General features: G+C 37.7%; 2 protein-coding genes across 2 annotated transcripts; both read left to right on the forward strand.

Moving 5' to 3' along the window:
- Nucleotides 1-10657: 10657 nt before the first annotated feature.
- On the forward strand, nt 10658-11940 carry LOC130069049 (endonuclease domain-containing 1 protein-like). The gene is made up of 2 exons (XM_056232745.1): nt 10658-10975; nt 11379-11940. Exons 1-2 carry the CDS (start codon nt 10658-10660, stop codon nt 11907-11909), a joined length of 849 nt encoding a protein of 282 aa, XP_056088720.1. The 3' UTR covers nt 11910-11940.
- A 2139-nt stretch (nt 11941-14079) lies between these two features.
- Nucleotides 14080-15052, forward strand: LOC130069061 (endonuclease domain-containing 1 protein-like). Its single transcript, XM_056232758.1, has 2 exons — nt 14080-14391; nt 14525-15052. Exons 1-2 carry the CDS (start codon nt 14080-14082, stop codon nt 15050-15052), a joined length of 840 nt encoding a protein of 279 aa, XP_056088733.1.
- Nucleotides 15053-23366: the final 8314 nt, after the last annotated feature.

The raw sequence follows: 23366 nt of genomic DNA on the forward strand, positions 1-23366 counted from the left end.
TTTGGCAATTGTGTTTTTTATGTGCGCCGAAAAAAAGAAGAAGCGAATAAGGAGAATATGGACGCGGTCATAGCTAGGGAAAAGAGGCCAAATTGGCTTGGGAGCTTAAGGGAAGTAGTTTAAGCGTCATGCCACCAATACGCCATTTCACAATGCATTTTTATTGGCTAGTCAGTAGGCATAGGTCGTAGCAGCAAACACTGTGAGATGATCATGCTAAATTTCTACAGCCCAAAATCGTACTCTGTGTAGCGGGCATTGGCTTACAACCAGGGTTAGGTGCTTCTACATGGGTGTTATTCACCTATCAATTCCTTCTGGTTTTAGGGGTAAGTTAGATTTAGAGGTAGGTTTAGGACTACATTTTCAGACATGTTGTTCCAGGATCAACAAAATATGTTGACCGAACATGTCTTACTTGGAAAAATCACAGTGGCCCATAGAATATACAACTCAGGCATAATAGGCATACCAGTTCGATTGCTGGATTCACACCTGCCCAAAAGGTCCGCACCAAGGGGGGAAACGAACTGGAGTTTGATTCAATCGAACCAAACAAGGCAGGTGTGAATACACCCTTAATAAAAAGGTTATTTTAACAACTGAAAGAAAGAAAGAAAGAAAGAAAGAAAGAAAGAAAGAAAGAAAGAAAGAAAGAAAGAAAGAAAGAAAGAAAGAAAGAAAGAAAGAAAGAAAGAAAGAAAGAAAAGATTATTTGATTGTGCAAAACAGAAGTTCTTGAGATGTCAAGGCATAAACCAAGTGTGAATAGATAAACAAACTGGTGTAATCTTTATATGGCGGGTCAGGTTTCTACCAGCTTGTTTACTGCATGGCTGTAGGAACATGTCCCTCATGGCTCACCATACACTGTGTTAGCTAATACAAGGAGAGGATGTTTTCCAATCCATTATCATCTGCTGAAACCAAGCTCCACCACGGCTGTCAGGGGACTTTTTCATCTCTCATTTTCATGAGGGCTTGAAACATTTAACCTCTGCTTACTAAACTTCAGCACAGCTCTTAGAACTTGTTGTACTGCATCCACATTGACATCAGTTTACAGATGTATCACATACCATTATAAAATGTAATTTATTCCCGTGAACAAAGCTGAAATTTCACCATCATTACTCCAGTCTTCAGTGTCACATGATCCTTCAGAAATCATTTTAATATGCTGATTTGCTGCTCAGGTAACACCAGGTAACCCGTAGCAGATCTATACAGGTGGAGCTGGGGAAGTATTTGAAGGTTGAGCAGCAAGCTCATTGGCTACTGATACAGCAGCAACCAATCAACTGTGCCCTATGCAAGAGTTTCATGACAGAACTTTGTATTTGTGCTGCTTAAGATTTTTGTCTGATTCAAATGTGTTTTCAGGACATTGACGAATGTCTTTAACTGTATACTTTGCTTTCCCAGAAAAAAAAAGAAACTGTGATATGATACAGAAAGCATCTCAAATGAGAACCGCCAAGATGCTTTTCTCCATGTGGCACAGTGTTATCTTCTGGGCCATCAGCATGGTTTGGAGTGGTGGCTTTAGTCCAGCGGAAGGAGGGTCTCCAAAATCCTGGCGCGAGTTCAGCTTCGACATTGCATAATATCTGCAGGAATGTGCAAGAAGATAAGCAAGATCTGCAGAGACAATTCATTGTTACATGAAATATTATCTTGTGTTTTGAGGCTTGAATGGATTCTATACTCTAATGAAGTAGAGAGTCGAGGAACCAGAGAGATGAGTTCAGTTCCAAAATCCAAATCACTGAACATGTTTTAGCACAGTTTGACGTTTGCTGTAAGAACTTTGGCTGGAACGCAAAATCAGCTAGCGTGCATGTTCATACTGTGTGCAATCTACACACACACACACACACACCAAATGCATACAGTATAAGCACTAGCAAACCACATTAAAATTCACATCAAACTAACACATTTACATAATCATTCCTGTAAATTTCTCTGGCGTACAGGATCTACAGAGAATAAAGCCCAAGGCAAACTTCACAGTGGTTTGTCAACAGTCTGTTGTGTGCCGGTGCTATCAATCACTGTGTGTGTGTGTGTGTGTGTGTGTGTGTGTGTGTGTGTGTGTGTGTGTGTGTGTGTGTGTGTGTGTGTGTGTGTGTGTTTAAACTTTAATTTTACTGACCCTAAACTTCTGAATATTAGTGTAAATCTGGAGTATGTCACCCTTATTGAAATCAAAATACAATGTAAATTAGTTAGTATTATAAAATATGGTGGTTTGTATGCTAAATTAAGTCTTAATTCTCTTTATTCTGGAATGTCCTCTTCTAGAAAACATCCACTGACAGTGGCATCTTGATATTTCATCCTGTTTAATGTAATCTGGGGCAACATGTCATGCACTGGATGTTTGCTCCAAGCCTGAACCCTGAAGCCACTGGAGGTGTTTGCTCTTTACCATAGCAACAGAACCTGATCGAGCAGGAAGTGCTTCAGCAGGACAACAGGAAGTGCCCTGGCTCCGCCGGCCAGGCTTCGAAGAATTCCAGGAAGTTATTGTACTCTGTGGAATGAGCAGTGGAATGCAGCATGTCTGCGGAGCTGCGAAGTCCCGGGCCGTGTTGTGAGTCACCAGGCGACGGCTTTTGAAGATAACGGCTCTTTTTTCATGCATATATGGCATAACGCTGGCAGAGACCCGGTCCTGTCTGGATCCTCGCTCGCCCCGACTGCATTTCTCCTTCACACGACACAGGACAGGCTGAGACAGGGTCATAAGCATTGACAAAAACTACTAAAACATATTTGTTTTAATATGTTTTGTGTGTGTGTCCTGGTAAACTCTACATTATGTGGAAAAAATATCACAAAGATAGTAATAGCAGTCATTTTTTACCAACGAGGAAAACCTTGTGTCCACCAAAGCACCAGTGCTCTTCTGAAAACGCTTTGAGAGAGCTTCGGCGGCGCAGGGTAATTTTTTAGTTGAGACGCTAAATTTGCTGATACGGAAAATTCACAGAACTGTTACTAGTATCTGATATCACAAATAGTTTGTTTCTGAATATAACGATGTAGACACAATGTAACATATATTGTTTTGGACGAAGAGATGTGCTTGTTGTATGAAATTGCTTGGCTTTATTCTAGAGGAATCACATGTTTCTTGAAACCCAAATTCTTCTTAATTTATATATATAAAAAAGAAGTGAGAGTATAAATGCATCATCATATCCTGTATGTTGCATTGGTGTAAAAAAAAAAACAGAACGGACTTGAAAATATCTGCAATTTTTCCTCTACCATCAGCATTAATAGGAACTGAAGGGCATTTAAGTGTATTTCCACTGATCTCCACCACTCATTTACTATATGGACACTTAGGCTAATTGGCAAATAAAATCCCTAAAAAGTAATACGTTGAGTTTCCACAAGTTTTCTAAGCAAATTAGCTCATCATTTTTTTGAGTTGATAAAACTTACTTCAACTTCGTATAGGTAACTTGTAAAGGTTACTAGAAAATGTAAGTGTTGGTAACTCAGTTTGAAAAGTTTGACTAAATTAAGATATTTAAATTTAGTTTAGTGCACAGAACTCAAACAAAACAGTTCCCTATTAGTCGGTCACTCTGGTCTTCGTCGTGACCGACGAATAGGAATGTGCTGCGTGCTTCAGCAACAGTGAGAGCAGTCCCTAAAAGATCTCGCGCCTTTTTTAAGATTACTTTTTATCTGTGTGTTTCTGGATACGGTCGTTACCTGGGGTCACGGGATGGTCACGATCGCTGCTTCGTGTGTCTGGGCCTCGAACATGCTGAGGCAGTGTTCTTGGATGAGTCATGCACCAACTGTGGGAAGATGACCATCTCAGAGCTGCGGTCGAGACTCTCGTTCCTGCAAAGGGGCGGAGTCTCTGTCCCTCTGCCTCGATCCAATCCTCCCCGAGGGATGCTTCGGGCAGTGACACGGGAGACCTGAGGATTGCGGTGAGCGTGCTTCCTTCGGGGAACCAACCCCCTAGGAATCCTCATCCCTCTCATGCTCCGCAGCCAGTTGAGCCTCCAACCGAACGTGCTTGACCATCCTCGAGGTGTGTACCAGTCGTTCCCTTTGGTGCTCCCTGTGACGATCAGATGTCGATCACTGCATCGGAGGGTGGGTCAGACCTCCTCAGTCTGCTTCTCGCCGAGGGCGTCTTCCCGTGCCGCACCAGCAGCCTCCACCTTAAAGGCCCCGTGGAGCCAGTCGCAGGCAGACCAGCCAGGCCCCCGCCAAGAAGGGCAGCAAATCCAGGGGTAAGCACCCCTAGGACGGGCGACCCAGAGATGGATGGGACTGCTCTCCAGGAGACGGTGACCGCACCGCTCCCTCCCCCAGAAGAGGGCCGGGTGGAAAATCTTTTGTTTTCTTTTGTTTGTGTCCCGCCGCTGACTTCAAAACACAGCGGTACCCAAATTTTCAATAAAAGAGCAGTTTCTTTCATCTCTGGGTCCGAAGAGGGCCCGGAGAGCAGTGGGGGGAGAGATTCGCAGAGATCGCAGTCCTACTGGCGAAGGACACGATAGAGCTGGTCCCTCCAGCCGATATGAGGTCTGGGTACTACAGTCCCTACTACATTTTACCCAAGAAAGGTGGTGGGTTACGACCGATCTTGAACCTGAGAGTTTTGAATCGGAGTCTCCACAAACTACCGTTCAAAATTCTCACGCAGAAACGCATTTTCGAATGCATCTGTCCCCGAGTACTTTCACGTCTCAATTCTTCCTCGACACAGGCCGTTTTTACGCTGGGCGTTCGAGGGTCGAGCATATCAGTACAAAGTCCTAGCCTTCGGACTGTCCCTGTCTCCCCGTGTCTTCACTTAAGTCACGGAGGGTGCCCTTGTTCCCATGAGAGAACAGGGCATTCACATCCTCATCTCGATGGCTGGCTCATACTAGCACACTCTCAAGATCAGAGCCGCTTGAAAAGGCCGCTACAAGACAGGGACGTGCTGGTCCGTATGGACAACACTGCGACCGTAACATTCATCAACCGACAAGGTGGTCTACGCTCCCGTCGCATGTCGCAACTCGCCCGCCATCTCCTCCTCTGGAGTCAGAAGCATCTGAGGTCGCTTCGAGCCATGTATGTCCCCGGCGTCCTCAACCGTGTGGCCGACGAGCTATCACGAGCTATGCTCCCGGGAGAATGGTGACTCCACCCCCAGGCGGTTCAGGTGATCTGGAGAGAGTACGGGGAGGCTCAGGGAGATCTGTTTGCCTCCTCAGAGACCTCCCACTGCCAGCTGTTTTACTCCCTGACCGAGGGAACACTCGGCACGGACGCACTGGCACACAGGTGGCCCCCGGACGCATTTCCAGGATAAATATGCGTCCGGATAAAGTCGTTATTTTAGTTTTTTTCCGCACAAAAAGTATTCTCGTCGCTTGATAAACGTATAGTGGAGCCACTGTAGGCACATGAAATATTTAAACATTTTCTTCAATGACTTTCTGGGCCGTCAAGTTTGACTCCCTTAGGAGGCCTATGGAGGAGTGATCCACCTCTCAGATTTAATCAAAAATATCTTAATTTGTGTTCCGAAGATGAACGAAGGTCTTACGGGGTTGGTACAGCATGAGGGTGAGTAATTAATGACTTAATTTTCATTTTTGGGTGAACTATCCCTTTAAGTAGATTCAGTGATTCTTTTTTTACAGTGAACCTTTGATGTGCAACTCAACACTAGTCATGTCTAGAGACTAGAATACCATATAAACTGCATAGCAATGTAATAATACCCACACAGAACACTTTAGCAACCACCCACAACACCTTAACCTAGTGATGGTGAGTTCTGTTTGCACTCCACTGTAAATCTAGTTAGGGTCTTCTCTTTTCATCCAGGCTAATCCGATTTTTTTTTCCATCCCTCAGTTTTCCCTTCATCTGATCCTCCTCTAGTTCCACCGGCTCAACTGGCAACACTTCTAGCCAATCCGAGTGAGGATCTGGAGTGTTCCGGAAGGTTCCGCCTGACAGTCGATCTCCCTAACGCGTGGACGGAGGTGCGCAGGCTGGAGGGCAGGGGTGGGAGGTCAGAGGTCAGCCCTGGTGGCTAAGCTTTAGCAAAAAACACGGCTTTGACAGTCTGAGCGACACACTTTCTTCTCGCTGACATGGAAAGCCTCAAAGCTCATCAAAAACAAACCGTTCCTCTGCTGATTAACATAAGAGATCTGGTAGAGCATAATAGTAAATTAATTAAACGCATCCTTTCCAGATAACTTTCTAAATTATATTGTCTTCTATGCAAAATAAATGTTGTTATGAAATGACTTAAAATTTTAACTAAAACACCTCAACAGAAGACAATAGTGTCATTCTTCAGCTCAATTCAGTTCGATTTTGATTCAATTCACTGTAGTAAGTGTCAATTTTGCATAGTTCATCAATTAAGACGCCAAGTCTAGGAGAAAAAATTTAGATTAAAGAGATGTTATCATCATTTTTTTTGGTTTTTGACGCTCGATAAAAAAGCAAATAACGAGAAATCCAAATGTAAACTAACAGCGCATCATATTTCACACCCTTTTCTGACGAAATAGACAGAAGTGAAACACTTCATTGGGCAATACCAGGCTCAAACTATGAATGTGAATGTAATGCTGTGATGTAAACCTTTTTAGTACATGACAAAGGGTTTTAGAAGCAGAACGAAAGCAGATGAAATAAACTAATATGTTTGTCTAAATAAAATGTTACAGAGAAACTTCTGAAAGATGATTCAATTCAGACTAACAAAGAGCAAATATAATATCCAGAGAGAATGAAGAAGCTGTGAGTGTGTGTGTGTGTGTGCGTGTGTGTGTGTGTGTGTGTGTGTGTGTACGCGAGTGCGTGTGTGCGTGCGTGCGTGTGTGTGTGTGTGTGTGTGTGTGTGTGTGTGTGTGTGTGTACGCGAGTGCGTGTGTGCGTGCGTGCGTGTATGTGTGTGTGTGCACAGTGTTGACAGAGTGTTTTGGTATGTGATCCTCTGGTGTCTTTGGTGTAGAGAATGCCGTGTTGGCTCACACTCCTGGTGTGTGTTTCAGCAGTCAGGTTAATGACTTTGACCTCTGTGATGAATCCCTCCTGTTTAGTGAAACTCAGGAGATAAAGATCAGGATCTGTGTACCTGTGTCAAAAAATGACACACACTTTGATGACAAACCGGAGGACAGCAAAAACAAGTGATGAATTATGTTGAACATGGTGAAAGTGATGTAATCTCACCAACGGTCAACGCCACCTTTGATAGACTATTTCAAAATGTGTATCTGGCAAGCAAAATAAGGTAAGACTTTACAATAAAGACCTCATTTGTAAACATTAGTTAATGCATTAGCTATAGCAATTTTTTGTTCATTGTTTGTTTATGTAAGTTCACAGTGCATTTTATAATGAAACAAAATGAAACCGACATTGACAGTTGTTGTTTTTCATGGAATATTGCAGTATTTATTATGATTTATCTGTGCACATCATAATTTTTTTTAATTCATGTGCCCTCTTAATCCTCAATCAAATCACGGGGCGGGGCAACCTGTCACTCACATGAGATCCACCAATAGCAAACCACAACCATCCAATCAATTCCCCACGAACACAATCAAGCCCTGTCCTACATTTGTTCTTGTTCGAGAAGCTGTTTCACTCAGATATACATCACAATAGGACAAAAAAACTATCGCAACTTCCATTTCATGCCGACGTTTTATTTTTAAAATGCATTGGTAAATGTTAAAATTTACATTACCAATAAATGATAGAATTCACATTAAAAATTAAACATTTTAATTCACATTAACTAATGTAGTTAACAAATGTTAACAATTGAAACCTTTTTTGCAAGTGCTACCCAAAATCATTGCAGTGGCATATGGGAAAAAAAGCCTTAATCTTAATATTTACTATGTTTAAAACATACACTATGATCCAATGCAGATCCTAATAAATCAAAACATCTCAAATAAATCAATAACAGTCTGGACAAAAATAAACAAACATTCTAATGTAAATACGTACAGCTAAACAATGTATCTTTGCCTATTAATAATTATTCACTCATCAGGAGGCTTTTATTCAAAGTGTTTTACAAGCATGAACCATTCATGCTACTTTTTATTTTTAGCTCATCCTTTCAAAATGAGCACAATCCACTATCTATTGTCTTTCAAAGTTTGTTTATTGATTACCTTGGCATGTGGACATGTTTCTCTAGGATTACACTCACATTCTGCAAGCGTTTGGCTCCCTCGAGTGTTTCTTCATGGAACAGCATGACCAGGTTAAGGTGACAAAATGTATCACTGTTTTGATCAATTTAATCCTTGCTGGATAAGATTACTATTTTTCAAATGCTTTTCAATAGTGTTTTTCACAAATAAAAAAACAACACTGATAATAATCATACAGTGCTATGTTGTGAATTAAAATAGCCCCACATCATCACACACCCTTCACCATACATAGAGGTTGGCATGGGTTATTTCAGTTAGGCTAATAGCTGGTTTGATTTGCATTGAGAGATGATCTTATGAAAGTACCCCATGCCTGTCTCTAGGTATGGTGAAGGGTGTGTGATGATGTGGGGATATTTTAATTCCAAAGGCCATGGGAACTTTATCAGGATGCATACTGTAGTATCCTGATCCATGAAATAACTGGCTTTAAAAATAAAGATCTTCCTGCCTCTATGGGAATTTAACATAGGGGTGTCCTGACTTATGCACTCTGTATTTTAAGGAAGAACATTTATTAACTTACGATACATTTTTCATTCACAAAAAAAATGAGTGTCCTTAAAGGTTGGATTTTTCCTACTTTTAAGACATTAAGATTATTTTTTATTCCTCTTTTTAGGCAACTTTAGCATGGTGTCTAAACTTATGCATATACTGTAAATGTTTCTCGAGCATCAAATCATCATATTAGAATGATTTCTGAAGGATCATGTGACACTGAAGACTGGAGTAATGATGCTGAAAATTCAGCTTTGATCACAGGAATAAATTACACTTGCACTTTATATGAACATACAAAACAATTATTTTAAAGTGTGTTATTTCACAATATTACTATTTTTACTGAATGTTTTATCAAATAAATGCAGCTTTTGTGAGCAGAAGAGACTTTTTTCAAAAACACAAAAATATCTTAATTATTAAAAAATGTTGACGGGTAGTGTATTATACACTCACCCAAAGGATTATTGGGAACACCTGTTCAATTTCTCATTAATGCAATTATCTAATCAACCAATCACATGGCAGTTGCTTCAATGCATTTAGGGGTGTGGTCCTGGTCAAGACAATCTCCTGAACTCCAAACTGAATGTCATAATGGGAAAGAAAGGTGATTTAAGCAATTTTGAGCGTCGCATGGTTGTTGGTGCCAGACGGGCCGGTCTGAGTATTTCACAATCTGCTCCGTTACTGGGATTTTCACGCACAACCATTTCTAGGGTTCAGAAAGAAGGTGCAAGAGCTCACCAAAATTGGACAGTTGAAGACTGGGAAAATGTTGCCTGGTCTGATGAGTCTCGATTTCTGTTGAGACATTCAGATGGTAGAGTCAGAATTTGGCGTAAACAGAATGAGAACATGGATCCATCATGCCTTGTTACCACTGTGCAGGCTGGTGGTGGTGGTGTAATGGTGTGGGGGATGTTTTCTTGGCACACTTTAGGCCCCTTAGTGCCAATTGGGCATCGTTTAAATGCCACGGCCTACCTGAGCATTGTTTCTGACCATGTCCATCCCTTTATGGCCACCATGTACCCATCCTCAGATGGCTTTCTCCCGCAGGATAATGCACCATGTCACAAAGCTCGAATCATTTCAAATTGGTTTCTTGAACATGACAATGAGTTCACTGTACTAAAATGGCCCCCACAGTCACCAGATCTCAACCCAATAGAGCATCTTTGGGATGTGGTGGAACCTTCATGCCCTGGATGTGCATCCCACAAATCTCCATCAACTGCAAGATGCTATCCTATCAATATGGGCCAACATTTCTAAAGAATGCTTTCAGCACCTTGTTGAATCAATGCCACGTAGAATTAAGGCAGTTCTGAAGGGGAAAGGGGGTCAAACTCAGTATTAGTATGGTGTTCCTAATAATCATTTAGGTGAGTGTATGCTGTATATTAATAAATATTTCTTAAAATGGTGAAATCTATTATTATATTAATTAATAATATATTTGTGGACATTAGACTATTTGAACCTCTTGTGTGTGAGTGTAAGATGTCGAGCAGCACCACGGACAGCTCCACACACCACAGACTGTCCAAATGACCCGAAGGACACCAGACAGAACTCAACTACTGAAATATTTCTACAATATTTAAATGCATTTACATGGAATAATATAAGTTCCATGTAGTTCTGTGTTCAAAAGCAGTATATATGATACAGGGTTTTTTCATGTAGGAGTAGAAGAAAACTCACACTTCAGCTCTATTTAAAGCCTGTGGGTTCACAGGTTTAGATGTGTGAACATGAGTCGTGTTAAAGATCATCATCTTTGCTGCTAAACTATTTAAGTGTGCAAGAACAGAGGCTGTGAGACTTGCGCGACTTGCGTGGAACTAAAGTCTTTACTTAATTTTCTATAATCAGTTCGCCTTTCATTTTGGGTTTGTGAACTCTGCATGAATATGCATCTCTTTATTGTGCGCATCCTCGCTGTGCTGCTGGCGTCGAGCTGTCCATTCGCCATTTCTGAAGTTTTAGAAACTTTTACTAAATGTAGCGAGTTTTTCTTTAAAGGACAGCCTCCGGAGATTTCTAGCATCCTGGATTCACGCTCTAAAAATAATCATTACAAAATCATCTGTCAAAAATATCATAATATGTACACATTTGCAACATTCTACAACGCAGAAAATAGGATTCCTGTTTTCTCAGCTTACAAATATACTGGGAAAATAAGTAAAAGACCAAATATTCCATGGATGGTTGAGCCTCAGGTGAGGAGTTTCAAAGCAGTTTTTTCTGTGATCCAGAGAACATAATTATGTTTCAGATGTATTTCCAGGTTTATATTATATATTTATCTGCTAACATGCTGATTTTATTGTTAATTTAGTTTACATTTTTCTGTATGTGTATTTTGGCTTCCGTTTAATCATGTAGATGTTCTTAATTTCATGTCAGAATTGTATGAATCTATTCAGCTCTGATTTCCATAAATTTTTTAAATGAACAGTTCACCCAATTATTTTTTTAATTCTGTGATTATTTACTCACACTCCTGTTGTTTCAAGCCAGCAATAAAAAAAAAAATTATGGAAATTTCAGCTAATTTAATTTGAATTGTATCTTGTATTAATTGTATCTTGTTTCTCTTTCTTTTAAACATTTGTTCTTCAGCTTGATCCCGCTGTTGATGACATGACTGTGCCATATCCAAATCAGGCCATCAATGAAGACTTCTTCAATAACTACGGATTGAATCGCGGTCACTTGTTTCCCAGCGGTCATGCAGGTGATGATGTCACTGCCGAATCTACATTCACGCTGACCAACGTAGTGCCACAGAAGATCAGCTTTAATGCCGGCAGTTGGAATCGCATGGAAAGGGAAATTTCAGACATCATGAATAAACATTGCTGTGACAATAATAAAGTTTTAGCCCATGTGCTGACCGGAGCAATACCTGGGAACAATAAACTGAATGGGAAAGTGAACATTCCCTCTTACATGTGGACGGCATTCTGCTGTTACAACAGTGCAGCGAATACATTTGTCTCCCAAGCTTACTGGGCCCTAAATGTAGATGAACACAAAGAAAAAACGATCATTAAAAATAGCCTGCAGAAATTACAGGAATTTCTGAGTCAACAACTGAGGACAAAAGTACAGCTGTTTAATAACAACTGTGCAAAAAAGCGTTCAAACTAGCAGAAGGATGCAGAATCACTGAACTATCATTTACTCAGTTTGATGAGAAGTGTCAAAATGCTTTTATTTACATGTAGCTCTTCCAAAGTCATAATATAATCCTGCCTTTAACTCTTTATCATGTCAGTTTTAGTATAAACATTTTTTAAAAATACATTACTTTGAAAAATATGTCTGTGTAAATTGTTCTAATAAAGCTTGTGCAAATGTTGGCGTTTCAGAGTCATTTCACTGTCTAAAGGGAAGTTGGAAGTAGTGGGGTGAATTAAAAGTCCTTTAGGGTTAGTTCAAACCCCCCCCCAAAAAAAAATCAACAAAAAAAAAAAGCAAAATTTTATGACAAAATTGAGAATATTTTGTCATCATTAACCCTCATATAACTTTCTATAATGAACATATTTAACCCAGGCTTTTATTCACATATAAACATTGATCAGCGAACAGTGTTTACAGCGCTCACATAACAGAAGCTCAAGCACGTTTGCTTGATGTGCGAGAAACAACAAGGTTCATTCACACGTGTCAGTCTGTTCGTCATATAAATAGATAATGTCTCTTCATTATCTTGCACTCATAAAAATGATTTTGTGGTGAAGTAAATACTACAGAAAAAAAAAAACAATGTAATTTACAGTTAGTTCAGGCAATAATAATAATAAAAAAAAAAAAATTCTATATTAGTAGGCTACTCAATTTAAGCATGTAGAAATGAAAGCGTAAATATCAACGTTATAAAATTAAGTAAAATGACTTTTCTGAAAATGGTGTTCCCAGCATGCACTAGGCCTTGAATAATTAACAAGGTGGATTTTTCACAGTTTTCCAGCTGTATTTACATCGTTTTATCATTGCTATTGTTGTTAGGACTAGTAATTTGCCATTTTGTGAGTGCCATTTTTGGAGTTAATTTTCTACTCAAAATGACACATTCAAACACAAAAATGTTGTATTATTAAAATTTTGTCATTGTGTATTATCTAACAATTAAGTATTGAGGTCTCTGCATTCACATAACTCATTTATTCTGAAAGAAGTGTGTGTGACATCATATCCATATTTACTTACTTACATGTTTCAAAGTAAAGCATATACTTTGAAAATGTGGTTTATTTCAATGTTACATTGTGTGACTGAAATGTATTGCAAAGTTATCTACAACTAGATGGATTATATTAAACCTTTTACGAGACAAGTTAAAATTACTTAATTTCTTTTGTTCTTTCACTTATCTAGAGTTGAAGATACATGCAATGGAGGGACATAAATCAGATTTCATTAAAAATACCTTTATTTGTGTTCTGAAGATAAAGGAAAGTCGTATGGTTTGTCTAAAATTTGTTCTCATTATATATCCTCTTAAACCATACATGATGATGTGTCACTTAAAACCAATGTGTTTGCAATAAATTCATCTCTACGCTAGTTGCTCTAATTTTTAAATCTGCATTAACTTCTTTAGGGCAGGACTTGATTTTGTGCTTGGGGAATTTATTTGATGGTTTGGGTTTGTGAGTGACAGGTTAGAGAAGAGAAGAGAAGAGAAGAGAAGAGAAGAGAAGAGAAGAGAAGAGAAGAGAAGAGAAGAGAAGAGAAGAGAAGAGAAGAGAAGAGAAGAGAAGAGAAGAGAAGAGAAGAGAAGAGAAGAGAAGAGAAGAGAAGAGAAGAGAAGAGAAGAGAAGAGAAGAGAAGAGTTGCAGCAAGGGGTGTGAAAGAAAACGTAACATTCAAAATTATGTGTGACAGTTTCTCAAAATATGTGCTATGTATGAGTTCACAGAATTAGATGTGAACTCAAGTATTGTAGAAAATGATTCTTAAATAAAAAAAAATGTTGGAGTATCAGTATTATTGCATGCACAATTGCATGTGTAAGTTATTTAAAAATATTTTAAATAAAATGATGACCAATTATAGAACCTATAAAATTTCCCTTAAACACAGGTGTGAAAGAAAACTTAACACTCAAGTTATGTGTGACTTATCTTCTTAGAATGTGTGTGCAACTTGAGTTCACAGAATTTGGAGTGTGTACGTGTAGATTCAGAGTAAAACAATGTACGTGTCTTAGAGGATGGGCATTTAAGTACAGATTGTGTTGTGGGACTTGAGTGCATTCTCCAACCACCTAAGCTTTACTTTCACAGTTGAGTTCTGCTGAACACGAGTGAGGATGCGTCTGTTCACCGTGAGCGTCTCTGCACTGCTGGTGCTGTTGTTTTCATGCACCACGTCTAAAGTTGTTGACAAATTCAGTAAATGCGATTACTTTTTTAAAAGAACGTCTCCGGTTATCCCTGGCATTCTAAATAATTCAGTTGCACAGGATGGATATAAAATAATCTGTCAACAATATAACAAACGTACCAGGTTTGCAACACTGTATGATATAAATAAGAGGATCCCTGTTTTCTCGGCTTACAAATACACCAGAAGACAAGAATTCGAGAATCTAAGAAAGACTCAATGGATGATCGAATCTCAGGTAATGTTGTTTTCATATGTTTTTAACTACAAAATAATTGTTTTACTTCTTCTTGTTCTACTTTAGTTCTTGTTTTTTGTTTGTTGACCAGTTCTTTCAAAAAAATAATCTTTCAATTATTTATATTCTATAGCTTGAACCTTCAAGTTATGAAACCAACGTGCCATTCATCAAGCAGGCTTGCAGTGGAGACTATCACAATAACAGCCAAAATGTGAGTGCCGGTCAGTTATTTCCAGCCTGTCATGCAGCTGATAAAGAAACTGCTATATCCACATTCACACTCACCAACAGCATCCCACAGAAGAACAACTTGAGGAAAGGCAGCTGGACTCGCATAGAACAACAGACTAAAGAAATCATGGACAATCACTGTCGTGACCAAAACAGCAAGACAATCTCAGCCTATGTGTTGACAGGAGCTTTACCTGGAGATGATCTTCTGAACAAAAGAGTCAACATTCCCTCTCATATGTGGATGGCATTTTGCTGCTACAACAGTACGGGGGGATCATGGTTCTCCAAAACTTATTGGGCAGAAAATGTAGGAAAAGATCCTGGGGAAAATATTAAACTCAAGAGCCTGAATGAATTAGAAATATTTCTGAATACAAATTGGAAGATAAAAGTACAGTTGTTTTACAGAGATTGTAATAATTAACCACTGAAACATACATAGGATAATGCAGAAACATAGTATCCTATTATGATATCTAACAAGCTTCTATCTTGACATCTAACAAGCTGTCCGTAATGAAAGGTTGTGCTTCTTAGTGTGTAAATGCTTTTTCTTCTTTATTAAAGCTTGCAGTTGCAAATGTTGGAGTACCAGAATCAGCTTGTGTGTGTGTGTGTGCATGATTGCAAGTGAGTTATAACACTAAATAAAAAGTAGAGAAGGCAAAAGTATGTGATTTAAAAAATGCCAGCAAATCTAATTGGACCAAATCGATATCCCTTGCTTATACAAATGTAAATTTTACTAAAATCTTGATGCTGAATTAAAATAGTTCTACCAGAAAGACTCAGTAGAATAATACTGTAACAATTAACCATTTATTAACAGCACCGCAGCAATATTATGATATAAAGTTCTTTAGCGTAGGCCCCGTCCACAGCTCACAATCCGAGGGTCCGGACTCTGGATTTCCTGCCTGAAGACGAAGCCAGGGGTGCAGCCGACCCCCTGTGAGGTTTGGGAAGGGACCATCCTGGTGGAGGTGGGGAGGATGGAGGTGAATGGAAGAGTCAGCATCTGCAAACTCAGACATGAGTAAGTACCTCTTTTATACCGCAAGTATTAGAACACGATTGGTTAAATGAGTACCGGTAGGTAAAAAGTGATGTAACAATTGAGTCTTCCTGGCAGAACTTATGCCAGCTTTCATTTAAATGACAACCACAAAAATGACAACTACATTTATTCCCATGCCTCAGGAAAGTTTTTATTATTATTATTATTATTATCATTGAGCAAAAAATAAAATAAAATACAAGATAAAATGTCTATAGCATGTGACCAGGAAGGGACATTTTGTCATGACCACGACATATTAACTTGTGGGGTAACACTTAGTTTAGAATACTATCCCGTCATTAATGAATAACTACGCAGTAACAAATGAGTAATGCACTGTTGACATTCATCTAACTACTAATAACTAACAAGAAACTCAGTAATAGTTTTAGTAAAACAGTAAAAGTTATAGCTCTTAGTCAAATGTGGTAGTTTATTATTAACTATTATTTTTTTCATATCTCACAGAGAACTAGTGAACACAAAGATCATAATTAATGTCAAGTAATGCATAATGTATAATTAATACTAAAGTGAAGGTAAAGCCGCTAATGACTCAAGTATTACATTCTTTAGAAGGAAATACTAATTATGTGGATCAGTTTTCTAAAGTGAAAAACATGACTCTTAAGTAATGACTGAAGTCATTGTAAGCTTTTGAGGTTTTGGATAGTAATTTATTTCCGGATTTGGTATTGAGTCATTACTGGGTTATCATGATCTTCACTTTAGAATACTGATCCATATAATTAGTAATTATTTCTGAAGGATGTAGTAACACTTAAATAATTACTATCCAAAACCTTACAAAAACCTCAAAAACTTACAATGACTTCAGTCATCATTACTAGAGAGTTTTCATGATTTTCACATTAGAATTCTGATCCAAATGATCAGTAATTCCTTCTGAAGGATTTGGTTATGCTGGAGTCATTACTAGTGTGTTATCATGACCTTCACTTAAGAATTAATTATATATTGTGCATTATTCACATTAATTATGAACCTGTATATGTACAGTAGTTCTTAGTAGTTCTCTGGGAGATATGAAAAAAATAATAGTGATTGATTATAGCTAATAATGAACTACCACGTTCGACTAAGAGCTATTACTTCATTCATTAATCAGAGTTTCTTGTTAGTTAATAGTTACTAGAATGTTAGTTTATCACTCATTTGTTTATGTGTAGTTATTTATGAATGAAGGAACAGTATTATAAAGTGTTACCACTCATGGGAACGTGATATACCACGAGAAAAAATAGGACATAAATGTAGGGAAAATATTTCTACGTTTGATACACATATAGCACAAAAACCGAGTTATAGATGTTAAATAAAATTCAGTATTATATTAATTTAAATTCATTTTTCAATAAGTTATTGTGTAATAACACAAGGTTTGTTCATTTTCATAAAGATAACAGAACATAATTGAAATTCAGTCATAGACATTTATATATGATGTTCTATTGATGCAAGGATTGATTGAGGGTCCAAACTGGTTTTGCAGTAGCATTTACATCATTCCTCTATCGAAGACAAATGTATGTCTTTTTGAAGATGACAATCAAAGATTAACAGTCAAAACTAGCAATATAAATGAATGAACCCTAACTGTAGGCCTAAATAAAGGTTCATGACCAAAACAAAAAATGAACATTGTGTGAAGTGTACATCTATACACCTCACTAAATTATTTTGGAAATGGTCCTCATCACAGGAATGAAACTCAAGGTCCAATTGTGAGTGCAGCAAGAAAGTTTATTTATGCACAGGGAAATTAAGCAAGGCAAATGGTCAGATTATGTTATGCAGAAGAATAGCAGGCACTAGCATGGAGACTGCAACGGGCAGAAGTAAATCCACACCAGGGGTGTGTTTCCCCTACAACGAAGTAACTCGCTGCTTAAAGACCATTGTACGATGCATCGTTGAAGAAATCAAGCAGCCAGTTACAACTGTTTCCCGAAACCGTATTGTCACAAATTTGGTCGTTCAACCACGTTGGTTAATGATGTCATGTACATGGTGGAGTGATAACTTCTTTTAATTAATCTGTTTGAGATCGAATTAATGCTAGATCTTTTGCTATAAATTACAGACATGGCATCTGAGGACTATTCATAATTTTTCTCAGTTATTTTGCCTTATTTCCTGATTTAATCTAGGCTTGTTCTTATATAGAGCACGGTCGCACATGCACACTCTTCAAAAACGCACACTTTAAATCTCTTGGAAATCTAAAAGACGTAAATGACATTTGTATGTATTCTAAATAAAAGATACAGATTGTACTGAATGTCAGCTTGCTTATTTGGCTCAAGATAAGGATTTATTGAATCCACATGTCATGCAAACAAGAAAGTATGCTTCTAACAACAGGTCGAGAGATGTTGTTCCAACCACACAACGTTGCAAGGCTGTTTGCGAATGCTGGTTAGAACGATGGTTTCGAGAAACGACGACTCGTTGAACTATGATGATAATGACGGAACTTGTGATGGAGTACCGCAAGGCTTAGTACTAGGTTCAGCCTGTGCCATTAGAAAGCATGGCATTAATTTTCACTGTTACTCTGATGATACTCAGATCTATATTTCTTCGCGCCCTGACAAAACATACCAACTCACAAAATAAACTGAATGCATAGTTGATATAAAAAATTGGAGGACTAGTAATTTCCTACAACTTAATTCTGAAAAAAAGGAGAGATTTTAAGTATTGGAGCAAAAACCTCCACACGTAGTAACCTAGAATACTGTCTAACACTTGATGGCTGCTCTGTCAAGTCTTTGTTGTTAGTTAGGAACCTGGGAGTGCTCTTTGATACCATTCTTTTTTAAATACACATTTTTCTAGCATCTGCAAAACCGCATTTTCCATCTTAAAAATATATCTAAATTACAACAAAAGCTCTCAATGATAAATGCAGAAAAGTTAGTTCATGCGTTCATGACCTCAAGGCTAGATTATTGTAATACTCTTATGGGTGGTTGCCCTGCACGCTTAATAAACAAACTCCAAATTAGGGCTGTCACTTTTGTGAAAAAGTCCTGTTCGATTTCTGAGACATAAGTGTTCATTGAATCGATTGTAAAATCGATTTTCCATGTCTAAAGACGTTTCCATTTTCAACACCAAATATAGGCAAATCCACGGACACCTAACAGGCATTAGGACGAGCGTAAAGAGGGCGCTTGAGACGCACAAGTCAGCAATATTTCTGATGATTTATTGGCGTGAAGTTTCGTGCACAATGACAAACAGGAGCGCAACATTCAGGGATTGAGATTAACACCCTCCGACCCGCCAAATGTGGGTAAAAATGAACTTTGGCGGGAAACGCTGTCAGATCACGAGCCAATCTGGCGTGTTTCTATGTTCACTCACTTTCTTTGCTGGGGAAGTTCGTGTAAGACAAATCTGTGCGGATTTAGCTCAAATACGCAACTCGTGATCCTCATGATATATTAAATACAGCGTATCGCACAGAATCTGCACATTTCTGGCTTACTTGAACACACACACACACACACACACGTCACTAAGCAACAAATAATGTTCACTTGCATTGAAGTAATAGCGAAGATTAAAAAGCATTTGGTTAACAGAAAAGGCATTATTTTCCAACATGTTCTGTGTACTCTATTGATCTGTCCACCTAAAACACATTTTTGGTAAAAAATAAAAAAATAAAAAAGGCCTTTAAAATCGATTCCCTTTTTTCGTTTTCGAAACTTGTGTTGGTTGGTCCGATCGATTGTGCAATCGATTTTCGAACGTAAAGTGACAGCCCTACTCCAAATATTCCAAAACACAGCAGCTAGAGTTCTTACTAGAACCAGGGAGTATATGATCATATTAGCCCGTTTCTGTCAACACTGCATTGACACCCTATTAAACAAATCACAAACATTAAAAAATTTGCTAATTATTTACAAAGCACTAAATGGTTTAGCTCAGTACTTGAGCGAGCTCTTGACGCATTATAGTCCTTTACGTCTATTGCAGTTTCAAAATTATGGCCAGTTGATAATACCTAGTATGTTAAAATCAACTGCAGGCGGCAGATCCTTTGGTCGCACTTTATTTTACAGTATGTGCACTTTCAATGTACTTAAAGTGTACTTACCCACAAAAGTACTCAGTAATAAAAGGTAAGTACATGGGTTAAGTTAATATTTCGATCAAAGAGAACAGTTAACCAATTTATTGTAATCACAAACTAAAAATGTGCTCATGCTCCTCATACACACCCACTGACATAAAGTTGCCATTTGTTGCCATTGTGAGAAAGTGCAAAACTAAAACATCTTGTGATGGTGATGGAATAGATATGAGCATTGTAAAAAAAACTATAGATTGCATACAACCTCTAACTTATATTTTCAATCTTTCTTTTAGTTCAGGTGTTTTCCCTCAAAAGATGAAGACTGCTAAAATAATACCTATTTTTAAAAAAGGAGATAAACATGAGTTTAATAATTATCGACCTGTTTCAATACTTTCGCAGTTTTCTAAAATAATAGAAAAAGGGTTTACTCATAAATTAGATTTATTTTTGGAAAAAAATTATTTACTTTTTGACTATCAATACGGATTTCGATCCAATAGATCAACTGCCGTTGCACTAATTCATTTAACTGAAGAAATTCTTGCTGCAATGGACAAAAAAACAGTATTTTGTAAGTATATTCCTGGATTTACAAAAAGCATTTGACACTGTCAACCACAACTTATTGTTGACAAAACTACAACACTATGGATTAAGGGGTCAGGCATATAAATGGCTTGAAAGCTATTTAAGTAATAGAAGCCAATATGTTAAATTTAAAAACCATAACTCGGACTGTAAAACTGTTGTATGCGGAATTCCCCAGGGTTCTGTAATTGGCCCTAAACTTTTTATATTATTTATTAATGATATATTTGAGGCTTCCAAAGACATGAATTTTTTGTTGTTTGCTGATGACACAACTGTGTTTAAGACTGGGACAGATTTAAATGAATTATTGGCCACTATTGAAAAGGAAATGATAGAATTAAAAAAATGGTTTGATTATAATAAATTGTTTCTAAATTGGGATAAGACAAATTATATGGTTTTTGGAAAAAAGGGAAAACAGGGATGCATAAAATTAGTTATTGAGAATGTAAATATTGAATGTGTCTCAGAAATCAAATTTTTGGGAGTTATCCTAGACAGCAAACTTAGCTGGAAGCCTCATATTGAGCATATCAAAGGTAAAGTTAGTAAAAATATTGGTATTCTTTATAAAGTTAAACACATATTGGATGAAGCTTCATTACAGCTTCTATACAGAACCTTAATTGTTCCAAATTTAACATATTGTATCGAAGTGTGGGGTAATGCTTGCACCAGTTATACAGAAAGGCTGTTCTTACTTCAGAAGAAAGCGATAAGAATTGTGACTTATAAAGGTTTACGAGACCACACGAACAAACTGTTTATAAAATTGCAGAACTTGAAATTAAAAGAGTTTGTCAAATTTAAAATACTACAAATTATGTGGAAAGTGAAAAATAATTTGGTGCCAATACATATTCAAAACAAATTCATGCTAATTACAGACAGTAACAACAGAAGAAAAGGTCATTTTTGTGTACCATATTCACGCACCTCACAAAAACAAAAAGGGTTTCTTGTAATTGGGATCAATTTATGGAACTCTTTGGACATTGTGCAAAAAACATGTAACACGATTGTTCAATTCAATAAAATGTATAAAAAAAATGTTCTTAGAAAATACGAAGGCAGTGAAGCATAAGAACCAATGTCTGACAAATTTGAAATTGTTAATTATTTAGATGTGAAGTAATATTGTAGCCTACCTCGATAAAAAAAAAAAAAAACGGCGAGCCATCTGTTTTGTGTCAGCTAAGATTATTGAAAAAAGGGGCATGAAATAATAAGACTAGGTCTTCCTCATGCTCCTATTCAGCATTGAATGTTATTATTTTGTTGTTGATGTGATTAATATTGTGTCTGTAATAACATCATGACTGAATAAAGAACTTGAACTGAACTGAACTGTTGCCAATTAAAAATACAAATTATTTTAAAAATTAACTTCCAAACACTGTAAATTATAAATGTTAGTCTAGTGTTGATCCTTTGACAGGGGGTGGAAAACCTGATGTTTAACAGCACATCTCTTTATCAGCACAAATCTCTGGGAAAAAAAAGGCTCCAGAATAATACTGTCACATAAGGCTGCAAGGAAGTGCATGCCGATATGAGTGACAGTCTTTAATAATTAATCAAATAACAAACTCAGGCGAATCGAACCATGTCAAACACAAACATTACCAGATAATGAAACAAAGCAAGGGCGTAGGTTTGATTTTACGATTGGTGGGGACATCCCTGGAAGCTGAGGATTCAGAAAATGAATAGGATAATGTATTCATGTTTTTAATCTATATTGACCTTAACAATATGTTAATGAATACATTTTGTAATGTTACAGGTAACTAATAATGACAATGAGGCAGTTTAACAGAGACTTAACTTTACTCTGTTCATAGTGCAATACAACAGTCAATGTGTCTACTGTCTTGTTCATGTTATTTGCAAAAGCCAAACATGTCTGTGTCTATCATTAACAGAATTGAATTGTTGGCATATTTGTTTCACATCACTATCAAGTTCGTCCTGGTGGACATGGCACAGCAATGAGTCTCACTTGTGCCATTGTTATTCTGATCCATGTTTTCAGTCTCCTAAGAGCACTGAAACTTCTTTCAGCCTCAGCTGATGAGACAACTTGATCAAACGGGCCTCTCACTTCAACAAGAGCAAGCCTTGTATTTATATGACTTTTTAACTAGTTAGCACACATAAAATAGCCTGTTGTCACGATCTTACACTATAAGTGCACCTCACAAAGAAGCACACACACACACACACACACACACACACACACACACACACACACACACACACACACACACACACACACACACACACACACACACACACACACACACACACACACACACACACACACACACACACACACACACACACACACACACACACACACATGTTGGTGCAACAGCATTATGAGGACTCTCCATAGGCGTAATGGTTTTTATACCGTAAAAACTATATATTCTATCCCCCTACACTGCCCCTATCCCTAAACCTACCCATCACAGGAGACATGCAGCATTTTTAATTTTTAAATAAAACATTGTTTTTTATGTTTTTTTTAAGCCATTTGATTTATGAGGACTTTTGAAATGTCCTCATAAACCACCCATAAGTTGTAATACCAGTGTAATACACATGTCATTATACAAATTTGTGTCCTCATAAATCACATAAACCAACTCACACACACACACACACACACACACTAACGTATAGCACGCATTCATTAAGTCCCGTGATCATTTTAGGTTTCAGAAGGGTGCTTGCGAGCGCCTCCGTTGCGGTCGATATGCGCTAATGAGTTTAACACATTTTTTGTAAGTGTGGGACCAAAACTGGCAGAGGAAATAAAATGTCCACAGATAGAAGTATGAGAGGTGAAGGATCTGGATTTTTTAGACAGCAATCCAAACTCAACGTTTTTGAAACCAGCTGATGAAAAGGAGATTATTGAAATTGTTAGCAAATGTAAGAATAAAAGGTTAACAATGGTATAAA

Source organism: Rhinichthys klamathensis, unplaced genomic scaffold (assembly GCF_029890125.1).
Source record: "Rhinichthys klamathensis goyatoka isolate OS25496 unplaced genomic scaffold, OSU_Roscu_1.1 h1tg000354l_1, whole genome shotgun sequence".
In the NCBI taxonomy this organism is placed as follows: Eukaryota; Metazoa; Chordata; class Actinopteri; order Cypriniformes; family Leuciscidae; genus Rhinichthys; species Rhinichthys klamathensis.